At 31.4% G+C, this 22,580-nt stretch overlaps 1 protein-coding gene across 1 annotated transcript; it reads right to left on the minus strand.

The window, feature by feature from the left end:
- Nucleotides 1-660: 660 nt before the first annotated feature.
- LOC145600141 (uncharacterized) lies at nt 661-17,557 on the minus strand. Its single transcript, XM_081656039.1, has 17 exons — nt 16,912-17,557; nt 16,707-16,816; nt 5,896-5,959; nt 4,355-4,476; nt 4,081-4,128; nt 3,869-4,000; nt 3,641-3,760; nt 3,310-3,445; nt 2,814-2,984; nt 2,558-2,713; nt 2,375-2,481; nt 2,186-2,276; nt 1,943-2,084; nt 1,663-1,822; nt 1,454-1,570; nt 1,240-1,366; nt 661-1,126 (listed from the first exon to the last, which is right to left on the minus strand). The coding sequence occupies exons 2-17, from the start codon at nt 16,796-16,798 to the stop codon at nt 884-886; spliced, it is 2,028 nt and encodes a 675-aa protein (XP_081512165.1). The 5' UTR covers nt 16,799-16,816; nt 16,912-17,557; the 3' UTR covers nt 661-883.
- Nucleotides 17,558-22,580: the final 5,023 nt, after the last annotated feature.

Below are 22,580 nucleotides of genomic sequence, written 5' to 3' on the forward strand. Positions count from 1 at the left end.
TATTATTATAGATTCAAATGTTAACCAAAAAAAAAATGTTAAAATAAGAATGGGCGTTTTGGAGAGAAAAACAACACCATGATGTGACACGTGTCACTTCTGGTGTCTGTTTTAGTATTAAGTTATTAATTGATTGATTAGGGTTCATGAGAGACGTTTGTTATAAATCAAAGTTATTGTGATAGTTGCTAATAATTGCTAATTGATTAGTTACATTTCACAATTTTTTCCTACTAGTTTGTGAAGAATATCTATGTAAAATTGTTGTTTGCCATTTTAAATTTGTAATAGATAATATTAGATTAGAAACCTAATATAATTAAGACTTTTTTTTCTTTTTTTTTTGAGAGCCACAAGAGCAGGTGATGAGAATCGATCCTAGTATCACCTGAAATTGGGAGGGGAGCTCTAACCACTTGAGCTATCCTTCACTCTCATTGTAAGTTGTAACTTTATAATACGTAGTATATGGATGAATTGAAATCACTGTAGTGAAGTAGCTTTATACAAAATTAAGCACTTGTAAACTGTCTTTATTTTATTTTTTACAACTTTAATTTCCTTATATTATCTTGTTTATCATGTCAAAATAAAAATATCATATTTATTGTTTGATGGTTAGCTTCCCGCTACAAATTTGCAGGTTGTAGTTAGGCCAAATTTTGGAAAAAGACATGTCATGACACATTTAATTTAGCTCTAATACAAATCTTTACTAGCTAGTTAAATAAACTATATATACAAATTCTAGACTATGTAAATGCCTTTTCCATCAATATACCCCTACCATGTAAAATAGATAAATACATACAAATTGATTACAATGTTGAACATGATCAGTGAGTAATTGACCATATTCAATCTATAGACCTTGTATCATATATCAAGTTGTTCGAGGGGGACCTTCGAAACGAATATAATCATACATGACTCCGAAGAAAGGCGATTCATGTTTAGCTTGCGTCAAATATATGGTATTGTTCCCAGCACGTAGCCATTCGCTTGGAACATCAACATTTAATAGTCTGTACAACCCATGGATACCATGTCTAGCAATCGCGTTATCTGTGCCCATTACCATGGTTGTAAAATGGGGAATACTCACCTCTGGATCGTTAAATCGTACCTATGATAACCATAAAAGTGGTGTTAATATTACTAGTACAAAAGATGTGAAATATGGAAAGACTAACTTGAGTTAGCATATACAGAAAAGTAAAATGCAATTTTTGTTCCTACTTGCAATTCTGCTCTAGTGGTTGAAGCCAAAGCAATTCGTAGAGTATAGTTTGAGGATGGGATCACATCTTGAAGCCCGAATATAATCTGCCATGTAGTAGGTTTATATGTATTATTTCCTGTTCTCCTGCAATTTGTAGTTGTATATGTTTAATTTCTATCCAAAACAAAACCAAAACCAACATGTACAAAGTGATCAGGCTGTATGATTTACCTAGTGACCTGAGCGAAAAACCAGTCTCTATGATAATCACTTTCACCAACGGTGTATATGAGATCGTTGTCAGGATACAGTTCAGCATATCTTTCCCAAAGACCATATTGCCTGAATCTGTGGAATTAGAAATATCCTTTATAAGTGATGAGCTTTTGAGAGATTGAGCAAGGTAACTTGGATATATGAGTAGCAATTAAAGAGCTTACTTGTTATGATCACTGTCGGTGTAAAGTTTGTTTACAAATAAGCTATTTGGCTGAGGAACATAAAACTCCAATGCAGTGCGGTCTGGAAAGCCTATTTGCCAAAATGTCGGTCCATTTCTCAGTGGCTCGTACACAAGATCACCTAACTGGATTACGGAACCTGTTTTTGGTAAAAAGAAATCTCAATTAATTAGACAGATCAGAATTTGATCCAAATTGGTAAAGCATTTAACCAAAAAAGCTAGTTGGCATCCATAGGATCGAAAGTCAGAGTAAAAACCTGGAACAATTTTGATGTCTTCAATATAAACGTAATCTCCAATGAAACCAGGAACCCATGCAAATAAGTTGTAAACACCTTCACGAATGCCCTTGATTATGAAACCTCCATTACGATCTGCTCGAGTCCAAAACTGATAACCCTGATAGGAATAATTCAAAAATTATTCCTATTTCAAAAAATTTCTACATTGATGATTCATCAAAGATAAGCAATTGATAATTCCTTGTTCAAAAAATTTACCTTTGTTTCGGTTTGCCAAGATCCTGCTTCACCGGGTGCAGCAAGTCCAATCCAAGCATAACTCCCAGCCATCATTGTCCTCAATTTATACCTAGGATAAGGAATGATATTACAATAATCACATGAATTCAATGTGAAAATAGTTTATGACAACAATTGAATCAAAAAAATTAGCTACATGAGACAAACCTTTCATGGATTAACAACCGACCAAACACAAAACCGCGCTCAACAGACTTAGGGAAGTCTTTTGATAATGGGAATTCGTAAGGCCAGCTTCTAGTTTCTTGTGTCATCTGCTTCAAAATTCCGCTGTCAAAGGCAGTAATATAAAACTAAACCCCAAAAAACAGAGATGAATACTGTATTTACCTGGTGCTTTGCATCATCCCAGAGTTCATGGAAATCTCTGTCTAAAGAAACCAAATTCAGATGAACATAATAAGGCCCAAACACCTTTTTCCATGGTTCCCCTTCTTGGAACGACATGGTCACATCATAACCAGCATAGTGTCTACTGTGAAACATCTGTTACAGAGAAATTTAATATCTTATAGATGTAACTCAAAGTTTATTCAGGGTATTAATCTTTCTTTATATTTTCTTATTACTGATAAAGGATACTCACAGCTAATGAAGTTGGACCGACATGGGATGTGAGATCTTGCTTGTTCGGTCCTGCAGAACGAAACTCATTGCTCGGAGTAATAATCCAGAACCCAACTTGTGGATCAAATGATATCCAACCATGCACCTTATTGTCCTTATCCTCACATGAGTACTGGTACTTATCATCTACCTGATGTTCATTTGCCAGATATTACATTAGCTGGTCTTAGCATTATCTTAGAACCAATTCTAGCCAAATTTGAGATATTAGGCCATATTATATTTCGGGGTTAGACTGTGAACCAGAAATTGTAGGTAAAATTCTCAATATCAGTCACTATTATTTTCATTTTTCAAATGGCAACTATTGATTAAGTTTGATGGTTATAATCGATAAACAGAGAAACAGAAAGATGGTTATAATTGATGGTTATAAACGTTTCACAACAGAAAAAATGTTTAAAATCTAGAAAACAGAGAAACTACAAAAGCTATAGTGGCAATTTTTCAAATACCTCTCCTCTCAAATCTGGATTAGTGGGATTGGTCAAAAGCACAGCCTCCTTAAAGGCAAGGGGCAGGCCATTTTCGCGATCTTCTGGCATAGGCATGATCCGTTGCCTATCATCAGAGATAGCCATATAATGAAACCTGAAAGACATATTCCAAAGTACTAAAATTCATCATACTCGCCATATTCAATATAACCTGTTTACGCTCCATATCTTATTTGTAACTGTGATTAAGCAAATCCAATGACCCATGCTACATATCTAATTTGTAGCTGTTTATGCTTTTTAATACAAAATGCAGTGAAATTCAGTGCAAGTGATATTGTATTAATACCTTGATTGATCAAGCTTATAAACAGTCCTGATTTGGGAGATATTTGCTGCAGGCATTCCTTCCTCGCGGTCCAAAATTGCATATGCATAAAACCCAGAGGATCCTCGAAGCACTATATACCTGATAATAAATTTGCACACATACATCATGCATCACTTAATTGAATTCCAAAGAAAATGTGTACTAGGTACTTAGGCAGTCTAGGTGTGTACTAGATTATATCTATACCTTCTGTCTACATTAGCAGGAATTCTCCAAACTTCTGATTTGTTCCATGTATCTGAATCCCAGCTATATGTAAATGAAACTTCTACTTGATCCTCATTTTCTACTATGACATTGAATTTCGATCCGAGTAACCTGAAGTACACATAATTTGGATAAGAAAATGTCCTTAAAGTTTTGCAGTAAATGAAGAGAAAATGTTACAGTTATTTTACCAGTCAGTGCCAGAGTAACCTTTTGTCTCCCAAACTACATCCCAATACCTATATACGAAAGCATTAGCTAAATTAAACATCGCGTTTATATGAATAATCTTAAACTATCAAACTAACTAAGTAGATATACAGATTTATAAATATTACTTTTTCCGTTCGGAATTTTGTAAACTAATTTAATACTAGTAGATCAAATTACGCTATCAACATGTATGAATATCAACTCTGGACAGAGTAATTAAGTGAAATTGAGAGCAATACAAGTGGTGCGTACCCTCTATTTGATTCATGGTTAAGATTTTCAAGTACATTGTGCACTCCACCGTAGCTAACTCCTATCAAATAGCCTTCTGGATTCGCAATTGTGAGTTGCAAAATTCCATTGTCAATCACCACCTGGAACAAATGATTAAGTTGATATACATCGATTTGTCAAGTTTAAAACATCAAGTATTTATTTACGTTCATGAACTACTCGTGAATAATCTAGGTCAAATTGACCTTATAAAATTAGGAAGTACAAATCTAATAAGACCCCGTTTGATTACCCTACCAACTTCAAAACCCACCCCTACCACTCATCTAAAAATTCATAAAGATAACATGCCCTGCTATATCGTCAATTATGGGTTTAGATGGTCAAATTCGACTGTGAAAATTTCAAATTAGGAGTTTTCATATTCAAATTTGATCTTTTAAACCTCAAATATAAGTATAATACAATGGTGATTGTGATGTAATAATTAGAGAAGGAACAAGGATGAAGAAGGCAGCGCGATGGTAGGGATGGTCCGGTGACGCGGTGGTAGAAAGGTGGTAACGACTCTGTGGTAAGGAGGGGGCTGGAGGCGACTAGGGGCAGTAATTGAGTGTGTACTGTGTAGTATGGTTAATCAGAAGTGTTGGAAAAAAAAAAATATATACTACTATATGGTTTAGTGAATTGGGCCTAGTCCGATTTCAATTTAGCATTGACATAGCAGTCTAGCACTGTAAATTTTTGGCAGAGGTCGCACCCACCAAATGAATATTTATTACTTCTTTCGTGTTTTAATAAGTGTTACGCTTACTAAATCCGACCGTATTTTAATAAGTGTTGCACTTTCTTTTTTGGCAAAAAACTACATTAAAATATTATATCTTTCTCCTCTCATGATCCCCACTCAAAAACCCATTACTATTTTTTTTTTAATTATATCTTTCCTCTCACATTCATTACTTTTCAATAAGCTATTAACCCCATCATCTTTCTCTTACAATTTTTTAATACTCAAACTACCCTACTTACCTCTTATTTTATTTGAGTCAATTAAATTGCCTAAAACTATGTGCTGGTCAAACTATATCACTTAAGAAAACACGGAGGGAGTTGAAAAAAAAAAGAATAATTATTAGAAAAAAAAAACATTTATTTTTAAACATTACATTATATGAAAATGAACATTTATAGGGTACATAGCCCGTGAAACTCGGTCCAGTTTGCACAACCCACCCGACACAGCTGACAACACATGAATTCAGCTCACCAATTGTTTTTAATAAATACTAGACTTGAACTAAAAATAACAATTAAAACTATTTTGAGATAACAAATTTTAACCACCAACCCACTTGGCCCATCTAATCCACCCGACTCACTTGCCTGCCTAACCCGCGGCCTGGCTAATCCATGACCCACCTTACCCACAAACCAGGACGAGTCCATCTTCATTCGACCTAGCCCGTGACCCGGTCCACCCAACCAAATTAGCATAAAATAAAATGTTAGCAAATCAAAGTGTACAAGTGTACAACCTAAATAATGAGAAGACTTACCTCTTTGTCCTTGACGTTTAAGGAGACTCCAGGAGATATATGGTCATCATTTACGTGTTTTCCGCTGCACATCCAACACAGTTGAAACCAAAAAAATGTCACTCGACTACTCTTATTAATTTCAACGCACAAATTCAATAAAAAAGGTGAAACGACTGAAACGATGGTAAAAAAGAGAGAAGCATGGTTAAAAATAATTAAGTTCTACTCATACAGAATTTTAAAGACCTATACTTGATAGGGAAGACCCATATTCGATCCCCCGCAACCACCAAGAACCAATCCCCGAATCTGAATTAGCCCAAAAGGTGAACCGGGTAGAATATCAAAAAAATATATATATATATATATATATTCAATATATGTTGACAGAATGTTTCCAAATCAAAAATAATTGAGGCATTCCGATTTTTTCGACTTTTTTAACCTTTATACCTAGTTTTCTCAATAGGATTGTATACTGGTATAGTCGTATTTCATAATGGCACAAATGTGAAAAACATTTAAAATTATCTACGAGTTTTAACTGTTTATTAAGAGGTTGTCAAAGTTCCAAGAATTCTAATATATAACTCATACTCCCTCCGTCCCCTTTTGATCGTCCCTTATGGGCATTTTTCACTGGAATTAATAAACACAAATGAGAATAGTAAAAGTACATTGAAAAAGTAAATTGACATTGGGTATGCAAAAAAAGTAGAGAGAGAAAGTAATGAAAGTACATGGGAAAGCAAAATTTACCTGAGAAATGTAATTTTGCACAAGTATTATTGCAAATTGGAGGGAATTTTGGTAAAATATTAATATTAAGGGTTGTTGGAAAAAACAAATGGAGTGAACATTTTGGGACTAAAATTTGCCTATAAGGGATTATCAAAAGGGGACGGAGAGAGTATATACTAAGAAGAAACTAATCACACAATTAAATATGCTTATAGTTAATTAATTAATCCTTAATTCTTCACATTTAATTTTCTTGCCTTAGAGCAACATGCTTGATTTGCGATCTTGCATATACATATGGAGTATCATTTTTCCAACACAGTGGCGGAACCAGAATTTTTTTATAAGGGGGCCAAGCGTAATAGATGTACTAATAGGTCTCGTATAAAAATAGTACGGCTTGGGGTATATTAAAATATTAAAAAAGAATAAGACCAAAAAAAAAATGTTAGGGAGAAGGTTCAAACTCGGAGCTAGAAGTTTGAAAGATCTCTATATTCTCACCCAAAACCAACTCATCTATGTTACAACTAACATAATCTAATGCAACATTTGTTAGATAACTAAAACCAAAGGGGAGACCAAGGCCCACCCCAGCCCCCCCCCCCCCCCCCCCCCCTGGTTCAACAAAAGGACTCAATTTTAAGTTTTTAACTACCTCATCCTCATGTACTTAGCAGCTGTTATTATCACAGAATTCACAATAAATTGGTGAACTATAGAAAAAGAGAGGGATTAGACCGATTAGTTATCAACTGTTATGTCTCCTTTCTACTTTTGACTTTTACGGCATTGCATTATTTGCATATATTTATTGTCTATTTATTACTAATGCTTTTAATACTACCCTTGGTACAAATTACTCGCAACTTTGGAATATTTTTTGTGAGACATGAAATATTCCAAAGTTGCGAGTAATTTGGACCGAATGTAGTATTAATACTCCCTCCGTCACTTTTTTACATTCCTGCTTTCTTTTTTAGGTATTTCAAAATTACATTTCTACTTTCTTTTTTTAGTAAGTAAATTTTTACCTAATATCCCAAATTATCCCTATTTTTCTGTTTTGTAATTAATACTTTCTCTATTTTCTCACTCTTATTTTCTCACTCCTCCTTTAAAAAATTCAGAATTCATCATGTGCATCAATTTAGATGAATATGATTGGTCCTTTTTTTCACAAAAAAATGTTATTGGTCCTTATTCTTTTCAAACGATTGATGACATGTGCATCACTAAATATTATTCTATCTTTGTTTTATTCAAAGACATCAGTTAATGTCTTGTAATTTCCATTGTCCTTTGTTTTATTGTTCTTTGTTTTATTCTAAGTTCCTTAATTTCTGTGTAATTTTACAAATAGGAATGTAAAAAAGGGACGGAGGGAGTACTATAATTATTAAATAATTTTATTGCATTACAGTAGGAATTGTTGAGTTAGAAGAGAGAATTTGGTCTTGTTCATTAGATTCCCCAATGAAAAACTTTATTCATCAAACTTTTTAACCTCTAAAAGCAATTCATAAATATGTAGCTGTATGTAGCCTTAAGGGTTATATATAAGCATTAAATACACTCTTGAAAATGATATAAAATTAGGAATTCATGACAAAAACACGCGTAAATCAGTGTAATTAGTGTTTATATTTTCATGATTTCTTAACTTTTAACGATTTTCAAGGCTAAATTTAATGCTTATATGTAGCCCTAAGGGCTATGTATAACATTTTCCTACATTTAATTTCCTAATACTCCTAACAAAAAACATTAAAATTAAATCATATTAGTGATATTATTGTAGGGAACATCAATTACTACGTACAAGTATAGTTTCTCTGTTAACTTTTAGTTGTAACATTTTGATCAAAAAGCGCACATTTTTAGGGCTTGTTCACATTTACTGAACTGAACTGAGTTGATTATAGCTGAAATGAACTAAACAGAACTGAATAGAGCTAAACTGAACTGAACTGAATATAGCTGAAATGAATATTTATGAGAGAAGGGAATTAGGAGCTGAGCTGAACTGAATTGATTGGAGCTAAGCTGAATTGAACTGAACTGAACTAAACTGATTGAAGCTAAAGTGAACAGAACCTTAGTCAAACTGTTACAACTAAGGGCCTGTTCACATTTACTTAATTTCAGTTCAGTTCAGTTCAGCTCTAATCAGTTCAGTTCAGTTCAGCTCCAATCAGTTCAGTTCAGTTCAGCTCTTAATTTTCCTCTCTTATAAAATATTCATTTCAGCTCAATTCAGTTCAGTTCAGTTCAGTTTAGTTCAGTTCCAATCAGTTCAGTTCAGCTTAGTTCAGTAAATGTGAACAGACCCTAAAAGTAAATAGATAAAGTATATATAATACTCTGTAATATTTTTTTTTTTAATTGTATATTTGTTGGACAGCTGATACCTTATACACCTTAATGACTTTGCCACTATTACATGGTTAATTAGATGTCGGAGAGAAAGCTAAAAGTAACCTAAGCTAAGCTAGCAAAAAAAAAAAAAAAAAAAAAAAAACAAACTTATATATTAGAAGACGATAGCCGCCTAAACACACGTATAGCCTATATAATACGGTAAGAATACGTAAATAGTAGTGTTAAATATTAATAATGGAATAATAATAATGCGTATAACTTGGGTATGAATGCAAAGTCACCGGCTTTATAGTAAGTGGGATGACTTCAACTATAAGCACAAAACAATTCCCTTCTTAGTTCTCAGCCACCACATTTCTATAAACTAGCTTGTTTCATATTATTATATCTGTTTTCTTCTGTTTATAATGAACTTCTTTCGGTATAAAAGCAAGCCAATTTCACTGTGTGACAAACAGCCCATAAAATGTTAAACAAAATAATACAAGTTCCCTTTAAAAGTGACAACAAATTTTATTTGACTCTAACGGTGTGTTTGGATAGAAGGAAATAGAAGGAAAAGAAGGGGGGGGAAATGGAGTGATGTGATATCTTTCATTTGGATAACAAATGAGGAAGGGAGGGAATTGGAGGGGAGAGAAATGGAGGGATTAAATTGTAGGAAAATGAACCCTCCAACAATGGAGAGATTTGGAAGGAAAACTCACCATTCTTCTCTCCCCTCCCTTTCCCTCCCCTCCTCTTCTCCTCCCTCCCCTTTTTTTCCTTCCTCTAATGTTATCCAAACACACTATAAATGAATTAATTAATTGAAAAGGACATATTTAGCTATTTTGTCCTTTTTAAGCGCACTCTATAACTAAAGTAACCCTTTCTCTTATCCCCAATTTCTTGCGCCCATAAATTAGAGGGATGACATATTATCATATTATTTAATGATCTAATCCAAGTTTAGATATTATAAAATATAAGAAATAACTAATTCTATTGGATGTGTTAAATTTTTTACACCAACAAAAGTGTATTAGAGGGATCTAATTAGACTTCTCTATATATATTATTATAAAATACGGAGTATTATTTTCTTAACAACAACGGACGAGTGCTATAAGACAAAATAATTGTTGGGTGTTCCATGTTTTGATATCAATTAAATACCCAACAAATTTACCACTGTATTTCTTCTCTTGTTTAGCTAATGTCAAAACAAAAATAACAATAATAAATAACCAAAGTGCGCACACACACACAGTGTTTATGTATGTGTATATTTTCCTTTTTGAGATTGTGTGTGTGTATGTTTTTTTTTTTTTTTTATATTTTTTTTTCTTGTACAGGAAAATCACTAAGAAAATTTGTTTTTGCATTTTCCACAATTTGAATTTTAGGAGAATTAAAAATAAAATAAAATAAAACCGATGTTGAAAAACTTTTTCTAAGGGTAAGAAATAAATTTCCATTATATTTAAATATGAATCGTGCATTTTTCTCTTTTTCCACCTTTGGTTTACCTTCTTTTTCTTTCTAACATTTCTAGAAATGAGCTACACAAAGTTGAATAAGTTTGGAGTTTGATTCCAAATATACTTTTCATTGATGATAAAATTAAGTTCAAAATTGTTTCAGCTCTTCCTTTGAACCCAAATAACCTAATGTTACACACTAAAGTAGAAAAATAATGCAAAGTTTTGCCATAAAGTTTGGCATAATTAATGGTGTAGGCTAAAAGCCATCAAATTCTTCTTCTTTCATTGGAGTTGTTGAACTGCTTATGGTCAATCTAGGAAAAAACTTGACAAACCAATATCTACTTTTCATGTTTTTAATGAGAATAGAAGTCTTAAATAGAATCCATGAAAGTGTTTCATAGTGTTTTGTCAAAGTTACAACTACTAAAATTGTTAGTAGAGAATTTAATCCAACAATAATCAATAATGAGATTCAATGATTCAAAGTCTATTGTTCTTTGACTAATCTAGATTCAAGCTAGATTGGACCTCTATTATGTGGAAATCTCTCATAATTATTGTTGCATTTCCATGTCTTGATCAGATATATGTTACTACCTAATGTATACATCACTTGGTAACAATATGTGATATACTTTTGTACATTACATGCTTCTTAGTTTCCAAAACCAAGCCAAAAAGCCAACTGATTTTGACTATTTGCAACCTTCTAATTTAGCATATATACTTCATATTTATGGAAACTTGATTTAAAATAATTATGATGTATAAGCGTTAAGTGCAAAGTTATTTACAGTGGAATTATTGATGTGGTGAATATTACAGCACCAACTTTTGCATGACTTTGTTATTTAATTAGTCTCTATTCCATTCATTATAAAGTTTAGTTTTGAAATGTATTTTCTTTAGTATAAAAAACCTTTCTTAGTCTTATTTGTTCTTCTTATTTATATCCTTTTTGGCCTTTTGATGAAAATCAAGATGGTAAAATAAAATTTTGTTTTGACTTTTAAACATGTACCAAAGTCATATTTTACTAAAGTGAGAATTTTTAAAATAAAAAAGAAAAACAAATAGACATATTGGTCATGTAATAATGATGGGCATCACTAATCTTTTTATCAATATAAACAAGTTGTTAGAATACCAGTTTCATTAAGATCTGGATTATACCGATTTCTTGTTACAAAATGATTCAATTGCTAGCTACTTGGGTAAGACTGGCGCATATCACGGAAGTTACACTTGGTTCATTTGTAAGTGCCAAATTATATGCATGATTTTGTTGCCATGTCATAAATTTAGTACAGAGTACTCCAAACATCGTCTAGATTGTTGTCACGATTTTAGTTTAATTAAATTATCGTATTAATATTCTTCAAAAAAAAAATTATCGTATTAATATGAGATTTAGGGCGTGTTCACATTTACTGCACAAAACAGAGCTTAACTGAACTGAACTGATTGGAACCGAACTGAACTGAATAGAGCTGAGATGAATATTTTATGAGAGAAGGAAATTGAGAGCTGAACTGCACTGATGGGAGCTGAAATAAACTGAACTGATTTGAGCTGAGCTGAGCTGAACTGAAATTAATTAGCTTAAGTAAACAGGTCCTTAATTGATGTTTACTAATAATGTGACGTATAAACGTATAACATATGCTATATCCATCATTATTCACTTTTTTAGATTGAGTTATTTCTTGGTGTGGTGAATTGTTTAGGTAAGTTTGAGTTACTTCACTAGTAGAATAAACTAAATGGGCAGCCACAAATGGCAAGCGGTTTTTGAATTCCGCTTGCCAAAATATAAATGGCAAGCGGTTTTGGCTGAACCGCTTGCCAAAATGCAAATGGCAAGCGGTTTTGGATGAACCGCTTGCCAAAATGTAAATGGCAAGCGGTTTGAGCATTGAACCGCTTGCCATTGGTAAAAAAAAACCCTAACAAATTAAACCCATCCCACATATTCATCACGCGGCGCCTCTCTCCTCTCTCTCTCTCCCCTCCTCTCATTTCTCACGCTCTCTCTCCTCTCATTTTCACGGTTCTCCTCTCTCTCCTCTCAACTTCTTACGCTCTCTCTCCTCTCTTCCTCCATCACGCCTCACTTCTCTCTCTCCTTCCCCTCCATCTCCTTCTCTTTCTTCTCGCCCCTCACCACAACAGCGACGATTCACCACAACGAGCGACCAGCGACAAGAAGAAGGTGGTAGGGTTCAGATTTTCCGGCTCGGCGTTAGGGTATTTCGCTGCTTCTCAGGTCATTCTCGCTTTAATTTCCGGTATTTCGTTGAATTTTGTAGCTAATTTTCGAGTTTTTGAAGTTTAGATCTAATTCATCCTAATTTTGCAAAACTTTTGTTTTTTATTTTTAATTTAAGTTTAGATCTGAATTTTTAGCTAGCTAATTTTCGAGTTTTTGTTGTTTGTATTAGCGCAATTTTTTTTTTCTTAAGTGTGTGCTTGTTTGGCAGATTCGGGTGAATCGGGATAGGGTGCTGGTGGTGGTGATACGGGTTAAGGTGGTGGCGGTGATAGGTGGCGCGCGCGGCTGGTGGTGGAACTGGAACAAGAGCACAAAATCAGATGATTAAGTTATTTATTAATTTATTTATTGTATTTATTTTTTTGATGAAAATCAGAAAATGTAATTTTTTTTTTTGAAGGATCAGAAAATGTAATATTGAAGCATTTGATTAATGAAAATAGTTATGTTTATACATATGTTAAGTTCTTGTGTATCAATTTAATTGAAAAAAAACAAATTTTTTTTTTTTTTTATTATTATAGGTGTAATGGGCAGCGGTTCGGAGCCCAAACCGCTTGCCATTACCTTCAAATGGCAAGCGGTTCTGAACCGCTTGCCATTTAAAATGCCAATGGCAAGCCCCCCAAGAGCATGCGGTTCAGAACCGCTTCCCATTAGGGGGTTTGAACCGCTTGCCATTTAGTATTTTCTACTAGTGCTTATAGACCTTTAGTGCATTGTAGTATTCCATCCCAAAATCAAATGACAATAATAATTATAATAAAATAAAATAAGACGATTGACGTATAAATCATTTTAAATTGATTATTAATTCTCTCTCCATTAATTCATGACTCACTCAATGTTTTATTTTTATTTTATTTGTGGCTTTCTTTTAAATTAAAGATGAACAAGCTTCAAAGAACAAAAATAACTTTAATTAACTAAGTTCAAAGTAATTTTATCAATACAAATCACTAACTTCAAAGAATAGATATAATAGTGAATAAGAGGAAAAAAAAGAGTAAAAATGATTTTAGGTCTATAAAAGTAATATTGTATTATTTTTAATTTGATTTCAATAAAAATAATATATAAGTTCAACAAAAATAATTTAATTTCAATACATACTATATATGTGAAGAGAACAAGGTAGGCATACAAGATATATGCAATAAGGTCCTTTTTAAAATTGGTTATGACAAGGCTACATATAAATTAAAGAGTTATATATAATTAAAAAAAAAATCTAAATTTATATGATTATAAATGCATGAAAAAATTATGTTTCATGACAAAATTTCAGATTTATATTCAATATTTTCATTTTTAACTCCTTATATATGAGCATCGATGTTGCATTATAAATTTCATTTTAAAAAAACAAAGAGGTACATACAATCCTTAAGGGAGTAGAAATTTTACATATAGCATTTGTTTGGGATATTAGGTATACTTTATTGCTTTAACACTGCCAATAATCCCAATCAAAAGCCCATCAAATATGCAAAGCAAGACCCTTTTTCTTTTGGTGAGGAAAAAAAAAAGTTGATATTTCGGGATCTTGTGAGAGAAAAGCTAACATATATACAAAATTAGAAAAGTACTTTTTTCTAATTATACGGACCAATTGACCAAATTGGTAAATAAAAAAAAAAAAAAAAACCCCATAGTGACAAATTGGTAAAAAAACTTACTCTGATAACAATTTGGTAAAAAAAAAAAGCTAATTATATGCGACAATTTGGTAAAAACAATAAACTCCGGCGGCATTTAGCCCAAAATATCTTATTTTTGTCGACAAACTCTTTAAAAATCTAAATTTAATTTGTTTTTTTTGTGTTTTTAAATTTATTTTTCCCATTTAAGATTTTGAATTAATATGCCATCCCCTTTTTATTTTGCTAAATCCCAGTATAAAATTTATTTCCAACCCCTTTTTAAAATAATTTCGTTAATAAAGGGTATGAAACTTAAGTGAAATTGATACTTCAACATTTTTTTTTCTTGAAATTGTTATTTCATTAAAAGGGTTGGTAAAAAAAAAAAGACACGAAACACGAACTAAATTAAGCATTCGCGAGTAATTTGTCGAAAATTTTTGTATTTTTTTGGGTTAATTGTCGCCTGAGATTATTTTATTTACCAAATTGTCGCTTAGGGTTAATTTTTTTACCAAATTGTCGACGAAATTATTTTTTTTACCAAATTGTCGCTAAGAGTCTGTTTTATTTATCGATCTGGTCAATTGGCCTAATTATACTTGTATTCATACAGAGTAATTTGATGCTATAGTTATAATAAATACTTCTTCTCATTTTAATATTTTTTCTTTGACGCTATTGTCTTTTTACTTTTTACAGTTCACTACTATGATTATTAAGACAAAGTTCAATTCAACTTAATTCACATTCATTTACTGAGCTTAAATTATTTTTACTGAACTTAAATTAGATTTAACAAACTTAAATTAATTTTACTAAACTAAAACTTTTTTTTACTGATTCTCTATTATATTCCTTCTTTAGAGTTACTGTTTATTACAAAACTGAAATAACATTTACTAAAATAATATTAAATTTACTAAACTTAATTGAACTTATTTTTACTGAACTAAAATTATATTTACTGAATTGAAATTATTTTTATAAAATAATATTTTATTAAGGTGAATTAAATACAGTCTAATTGTGAAATATTTCCCTATTCACTTCACCTTAAAAAATTAATATTCAGTAAAAATATTTTTAGCTAACTAAAATTAATTTTAGTTAAGTAAAATTAATTTCAATTCAACAAAAATAATTTCATTTCAGTTAAAAAATAAGGCCGTGTTCACTTCACCTTAAAAAAATATTATTAAATAAAATTAATTTCAATTTAGTAAAAATAAGTTCAGTTCAGTAAAATTAATTTCAGTTCAGTAAAAATAATTTCAATTCAGCAAAAATAATTTCAATTCAGTAAATTAATTTAAGTTTAGTAAAAATAATTTAAGTTCAGCAAATAAAATTTTGTTTCAGTTAAATTAATTTCAGTTCAGCAAAAATAAGGTGAAGTGAACGGAACCTAAGTTTAGTTCAGCAAATATAATTCAGTTCAGTAAAATTAGTAACTTTAAAGAAGAAATATAACATGGAATCAATAAAATTATTTCAATTCAATGAAAATAATTTTTGTGCAGTAAAATTAATTTCTGTTCAGGGAAAATAATTTAAGCTCAGCAAAAATAAATTCATTTATGTAAAAAAAGTTTCAATTTAGCAAAATTAAGAGAAGTGAACAGGGGCTAGTGGACATTATTGAAAGTCGATTCTTAAGTACCATGGTAATCGATAATATTAATTTCATCTCATGTAATAATATAAATATATATGTACAAAGTATTAAAACACAAATTTAGTCAAACAAGTATTCAACGGAGTATTATACGTATGCTTGTATAAACTAATGTACACTCCAAATAAAAACCTTTTCATTTTAGTAAATGATAAAAAAGAAAATACAAAAAGCAAACCAAAGGAAAAACAAAAACAAAAAAAGAAGTATAAAAAAAAACGAGGGAAAAAAAATGAAATTGTACAATATAAGTATGGTATTAATGTTGTGAAGTTAAAGACATGAGGCCTTTGTATTCTAGGAACATGATTCTATTTCTAAAATCCTTATTCTCTCATCATAACCAATATCCAATATCAACCTCTCTCAACCTTTACTTTCTTCTTTTTGTCTCTTTCTCTCTCTTCTCCCCGTGAACTTTTTTCCATTCATTCTTCATCATTATTATATAAAAATAACCCAATTAAATAATAATGTAGGTAGAAAAAAAAACATAAAACATCTCGTTTTCTTCAGAGTTTAATTTAGTAGAAAAACAATAATTACAAAGCTTAATCACACAAGCAATTACTAGAATTTGGTAAATTAATGTATGCGACAGACATAATTAAGATAAATAAGGAATAAAAGGATAAGAACTTAACTGGGTTTTTCTGGCATAACAATGAGAGACCAAGAACAACTCCATTGCCATTATTGTAATAATTAAAGCTAAACTCAAATAATTTATCTTCATCTTCGCCTAATTAAGTTCCTGCATGTAATATATAATCAATTTTCTTAATCAATGTTCTCAATAGAAAATTAAAGTAGTCCTAGCACATGTATGTTGGTTTTCGAAATATTTACCTGAATAATACCGTTCACGTAGGCTCGGGAGATCAAAATCTAATCCCGATATATAAATGTTGCATGTAGGGAAAATTGTTGATGAAAATGGCAATGTTAAATTCGTTTGGTTTAAAGGGTTACCTACTTTGTGTTAAAAAGGGGTGATTAAATAAAAATGTGGGAAAAAACAGAGAGACAAGAATGTTGGAAACAGCGAGAGAAAGAAACAGGGGATGTTAATTAGAGAATGAGTTAATAATTAAGTATTTATAAGTTCAAAAAAAATGAATGTTTTGAGAAGGTAGTAGTGGGAATGTAAGAATCATTCACTAAGTTTAATTTCTATATTGGACTTTTCGACCTTATTAAATTAATATCATTTTTTATTTTTTGTTAATTTTTTTTATTTATTATTTTTTAATTATTGGGTTTGTTAAGGTTGACTGATGTTTTTTTTTTTTTGTTGGTATAAAATAATTTGGTGTTTAATACTTTGCGTCATAGTATAAGTAACCGAAATACCAACTTGTATTATTGATGAGTTACTTTAGTCTTTAATATATGGTGACTACTTTTCATTTGAAGAGTAAAATCGAGGGTATGCTATCGAAGGTATGCTGTAGCTCACTCTGTTTTTAGGACTTTTTTTTCCCTAATTTAGGGAGAAGGCCAGAAGGGTATTTGTTAAAGTAATGTCCTTATTACACCTTTTAATACAACTATGTCTTTTGTTTAAAAGGGCTTTTACCGATTTATTTATATGCATCGATTTGAACAACACATCTATTAATTAACTATTACTAAAAAAGAAGTTGTTGACGTCGTCATTGTCTGTGTGTCGCTTTCTCAATAAAAAAATTTCCCGCCTAAATGCAATGATGATGTCATCTTTTTTTATTCTTATTTATTTTTATTTATTTATTTATTTTGTTTTTTTGTTTTTGTAGAGCTATCATATTTATTAACATTTTTAAAATTTAAATATTGGAAGCTTCTACATTACAACTAAAACCTATCAACTAATCGTAGGAAATTGAAACAATTTCAAATAGCACACTAATAAATGACCTCCTACATTGAACTACGAATCAGAGAACGTTGAAAGGATACTATATCATAATTTTGATGAAAATAAAAATTTTTAAATTATAAAATATACATAATTCTTATTTATATTCATGTATAATAGCTATTTATTTTGAAAATGTACAAATTTAAAAGAGGTTTTATATAAACCGTGCATCGCACGGGTTAGGGATGGCAACGGGTCGGATCTGGACCAGGTCTGGATGGACCCGAATCCAGATCCGTTTTTGTATCTAGGATCCAGATCCGACCCGGATCCGTCGGGTCTGGAAGATGAAGACCCGGATCCAGATCCGACGGGTCCAACGGATCCGGGTCCGGATCTGGGTCCAAAACGGGTCCAATATATTTTGCCTAATTTTTTGCAAAAATTTAATATTTGGATCAAAAAATGCATTTAAAACTTCCGTCGGGGGTTATTAAGTTCAACCTAAATTTTAGTTATACAACAAATCTAAAAATACAAAGGTACCAACTTATACATTTATATTTTGAAATAAAAATTATAAATAACGATAAAAGTACGATTTTAGTAATAGCTAGTGAATTTGATATGAGGCATCCAAAATTCATATCTTGAAAGGGCTTTATCAATACTAACATTGTCAACATATTTAATAATGAAACAAACAATTATTTTTTTTTTTTTTAAAAAAAAAAAAAAAAAAACGGGTAAACGGATCTGGATCCGGGTCTGGCCCCCAGATCCGTTTTTTTCAGCAGCACCCGGATCCGTCGGGTCCAAAATTTGAAGACCCAGATCCATGAAAAACGGATCTGGATCCACGGATCCGGGCCGCGTCCAGATCCACTGCCATCCCTAGCACGGGTTCTAACCTAGTAGTTGTAACAAATTCAAGCAAGAGTAATTGAGTTATTTATCGTAAAGTTGATCAAGGCTAAGCTGGGCCCGACCCGATTTTGGGTGGGCCTTGGGCGGCTCGATTTTGAGTTGGGCCTTGCGTGACTTGATTTTTTTTCTTAAACTTTGTTTTTAAGCAGTTATAATATCGAAGCTTTATAGTTAATTTTTTAGCCCGGCCTGAAAAAAAAAAATCTAAAAAACCTGCTTAAACTAGCCTAATTTTACAGGTTTTGGCAACATTTTTTGCCCGAAGTTTGACCCGACCTGACACAACCAATTGGGCTGGTTTTTTGACCTTAGCCCGACCCGACCCAGCCCGATCTTTGAACACCTTTAATTTATGGGGAATTAAAAAATAATAGAAACAAGAATGGGGTAATGGTGTAATAAATAGTAAAAAAAAAAAATATAGTATGTGAGCAAGATGAATAATAATATTATTATTATAATATATTAACAAAAATTAAATGTTTTAAAAAAGAAAGTGGAAAGTGGCACACTTAAAAAAAAAAAAAAAAAAAAAAGACCAATTTAGGGCTTGTTCGTTATTGTTTTCAATTTCTATATAACAAAAAAAATAAAGAAACCAGAAAAATATTTGACCTTTTTATTGTTAATTTTTTTTTAATAATCATGATTTCAATCAATCGTACTAATTTAATTGACTGTATGCGAATATAATATCTTAAATTTTTATAATAGGAATTAAATGTAGTATAATATTTGAAAGTTGATTACAAGAAGTGTGATGATAAAATTGGAATGTATTATGTAAATAGATAGTACAGTAGTCTGACAATTAAATTGAGATGGGGTGAGTATGTAAATCCAAATTTGTTGTTTTGGGGTTAATTTTGATCAATTAGTGGGTCATAAAACAGCTGAACATTTCCTACCACTACATTGACTAATTTAGTTTTGGAAATTATTGACTACTCCACATCTTTGTACAAAAAAATTGGTCAACATTTAATTTTCAATGGAAAGGATAATTAAGGGAGTATCAAATAAGTTGATCGAAGTGCAAATTGGAAACCCTAATACACGATAATTAACCATGGTTATTTTTGCTCTACTTTGGACAAGAGAAATGTTGAAGAGTGGGCATAAAATTCAAAGGATTAAGTATTTCTTGGTAATTATAGTTATTTGTACCTACCCTGAAAATGCCAGTTTGCCAAATATTGTTTGACATTGGTAATATTTCTAATTCATATATTCCACCTTATATAATTAGTTGGTCACTGAGGTATGAGGTTGTTCAATTCAACCTAATTTAAAGACATAATTATACTTTAGTTAAGTTAAAGTAATTGGTAAGCCAATTATGTCACCAATTTGGATTAGATAAACGGTTTGACTTAATTCGTTATATTTAAATAAAACAAAATAAAACTACCCACAAAATCAACATTGGAAACTTTTTCTTCATTCAATAGGGAGTTATAACAATAACTCACAAAAACAGCACATCATAGAGTTATGAAACAAAGAAACTCTAACCAGTTAATCCAAACTAACTATTGCATTTATCATAAATCAATATGGAATCATAAAGGGTTATTGATAGTTTGATACTCGATCTATTTCTTTATCATTGTCGCATTTGTAATATAGATAGATTTCGTTACCAATGGAATTTAGCACTCACGAAAATTCAACAACAAAAATTTACATGGTTATTTCTTGAATCTTGATCGATTTGATCATGTGAAAATCACCTAATCATTCTTGAATTAGTCTTCATCAAACTTTTCATCGTTTGTTTTTCGCTGTTTTGATGGAAAATACTTTCATCCTTTGTTTTTGTGTGTGTGTGTTTTTTTTTTTTTGGAAACAACTTTTCATCATATGTTTAGTAAAGCAAAACATGAAAGCATGCCACATTTTCCCTCCAAACTCCTAAGGGCATGCTTGGATTGGGGGTAATACATTAAGGGGGTAATAAAAGTCAAGCTAAGCAAAATGAATGTGAAAATAGGGAAGAAGGAGATAATGATGGTGTGATTGTAACAAGATTATGTAGTGATGGTATGGTTTGAGGTGAAGAAAGAGAAATCAATACCCTCATTTTTGGGGTAATTGTTACACTAGAGGGAGGGTGGGTAACTATTACCCTCATTATAAGAGTAATAATTCCTCCATCTCTCTCTTTTCCTCATGGCACAACTAGTTTATTTCATTTGTAAGCACCATGTCTCCTACAACAACACCTCTAATTACTTTTGCTTCTTCAAGTTTGATTTTTATTACCCCCTTAATGTATTACCCCCAATCCAAGCATGCCCTAAGTTATTTCATCTCCTATGATCCTATCAGCATCCACTTTCTTTCGTTCACTCCAAAATTACCCTTCTTCTATATTTTTTCTTGTGAGGGAACAAATTGTGTTTTCTTTGTATTTTCCATGGGAATCATTTTCTAATAAATTTTTTTTTTCAAACAGTACAATTTCCCGCTCATCATTTCATTTTAATTGCAACATGAAGAGGGTGCACGATATGTTATTAGAAGATGAGAGATATAGAGTGTAATAAAAAGAATAATCTATGTGATAAGAGAGAGAGAGAGAGAGATCATTGGGAAAACAATGGCCAAACAAGTAATATTGCAATTAATTGATTATATTACAATTTTCGAGAAAGGAATACGCTGCAATTTAAAAGAATAGAGGAGGAATGTACTCGACTAATCATAAGGTTGTGAGATACAACTCTTACCATGTATAGACCCACGTACTACTTGACACTAAGGGCCTGTTCACATTTACTGAACTAAGTTGAACTGAACTGAACTGATTGGAGCTGAACTGAACTGAACTGAACTGATTGGAGCTGAACTGAACTGAACTGAACTGATTGGAGCTGAACTGAACAGAACTGAACTAAACTAAATTAAACTGAAATGAATATTTTATGAGAGAGGGAAATTAGGAGTTGAACTGAACTGAACTGAACTGAACTGATTGGAGCTGAACTGAACAGAACTGAACTAAAGTAAACTGAAATGAATATTTTATGAGAGAGGGAAATTAGGAGTTGAACTTAACTGAACTGAACTGAACTGATTGGAGCTGAACTGAACTGAACTGAACTGAAATTAAGTTAATATGAACAGGCCCTAAAGCAAAATCGTTCGTGTTTTTAATAAGTGTTACACTTACCAAATCTGGTCGTGTTTTAATAAGTGTTATACTTCTTTTTTAGCAAAAAATTATATTTAAATATTATATGTCTCTCCTCTCATGATCCCCACTCAAATTCACTATTATTTTATTTTATTATATTTTTTGGTCTTTCCTCTCATATTCATTACTATTCAATAAACTATTAACCCCACTATCTTTCTTTTATAATTTTTTAATAATTCTATGCTCCACTTACCTATTATTTTATTTAAGTCAATTAAATTTCCTAAAAATATATGTCGATCAAAATGTAACACTTATTAAAACAAAGAGTCAAAGAGGGAGTATGTAATTAGATATACTAAGCCACTCCTCGAGTTTGTTTGGTCAGGTTCTGTAGACACCCATTTGTGTCTCCCCAAAACCAAACCCAGTGATGAATACCTTTCGCGACAAACCATAATCGAATGAAGTGAAAGTGTGAAAAGAGTAGTGTTACGGTTAGTTTTTGTTTAAAATATTTCCATCTGCTTTCGAAAACCAACTCTATTTAGCTAATCCAGTTTATTTTGGTCCATGATAAGGGTCCAATAATAGTGTATTTGGATG

Source organism: Chenopodium album, chromosome 21 (assembly GCF_948465745.1).
Source record: "Chenopodium album chromosome 21, dcCheAlbu1.1, whole genome shotgun sequence".
NCBI lineage: Eukaryota > Viridiplantae > Streptophyta > Magnoliopsida > Caryophyllales > Amaranthaceae > Chenopodium > Chenopodium album.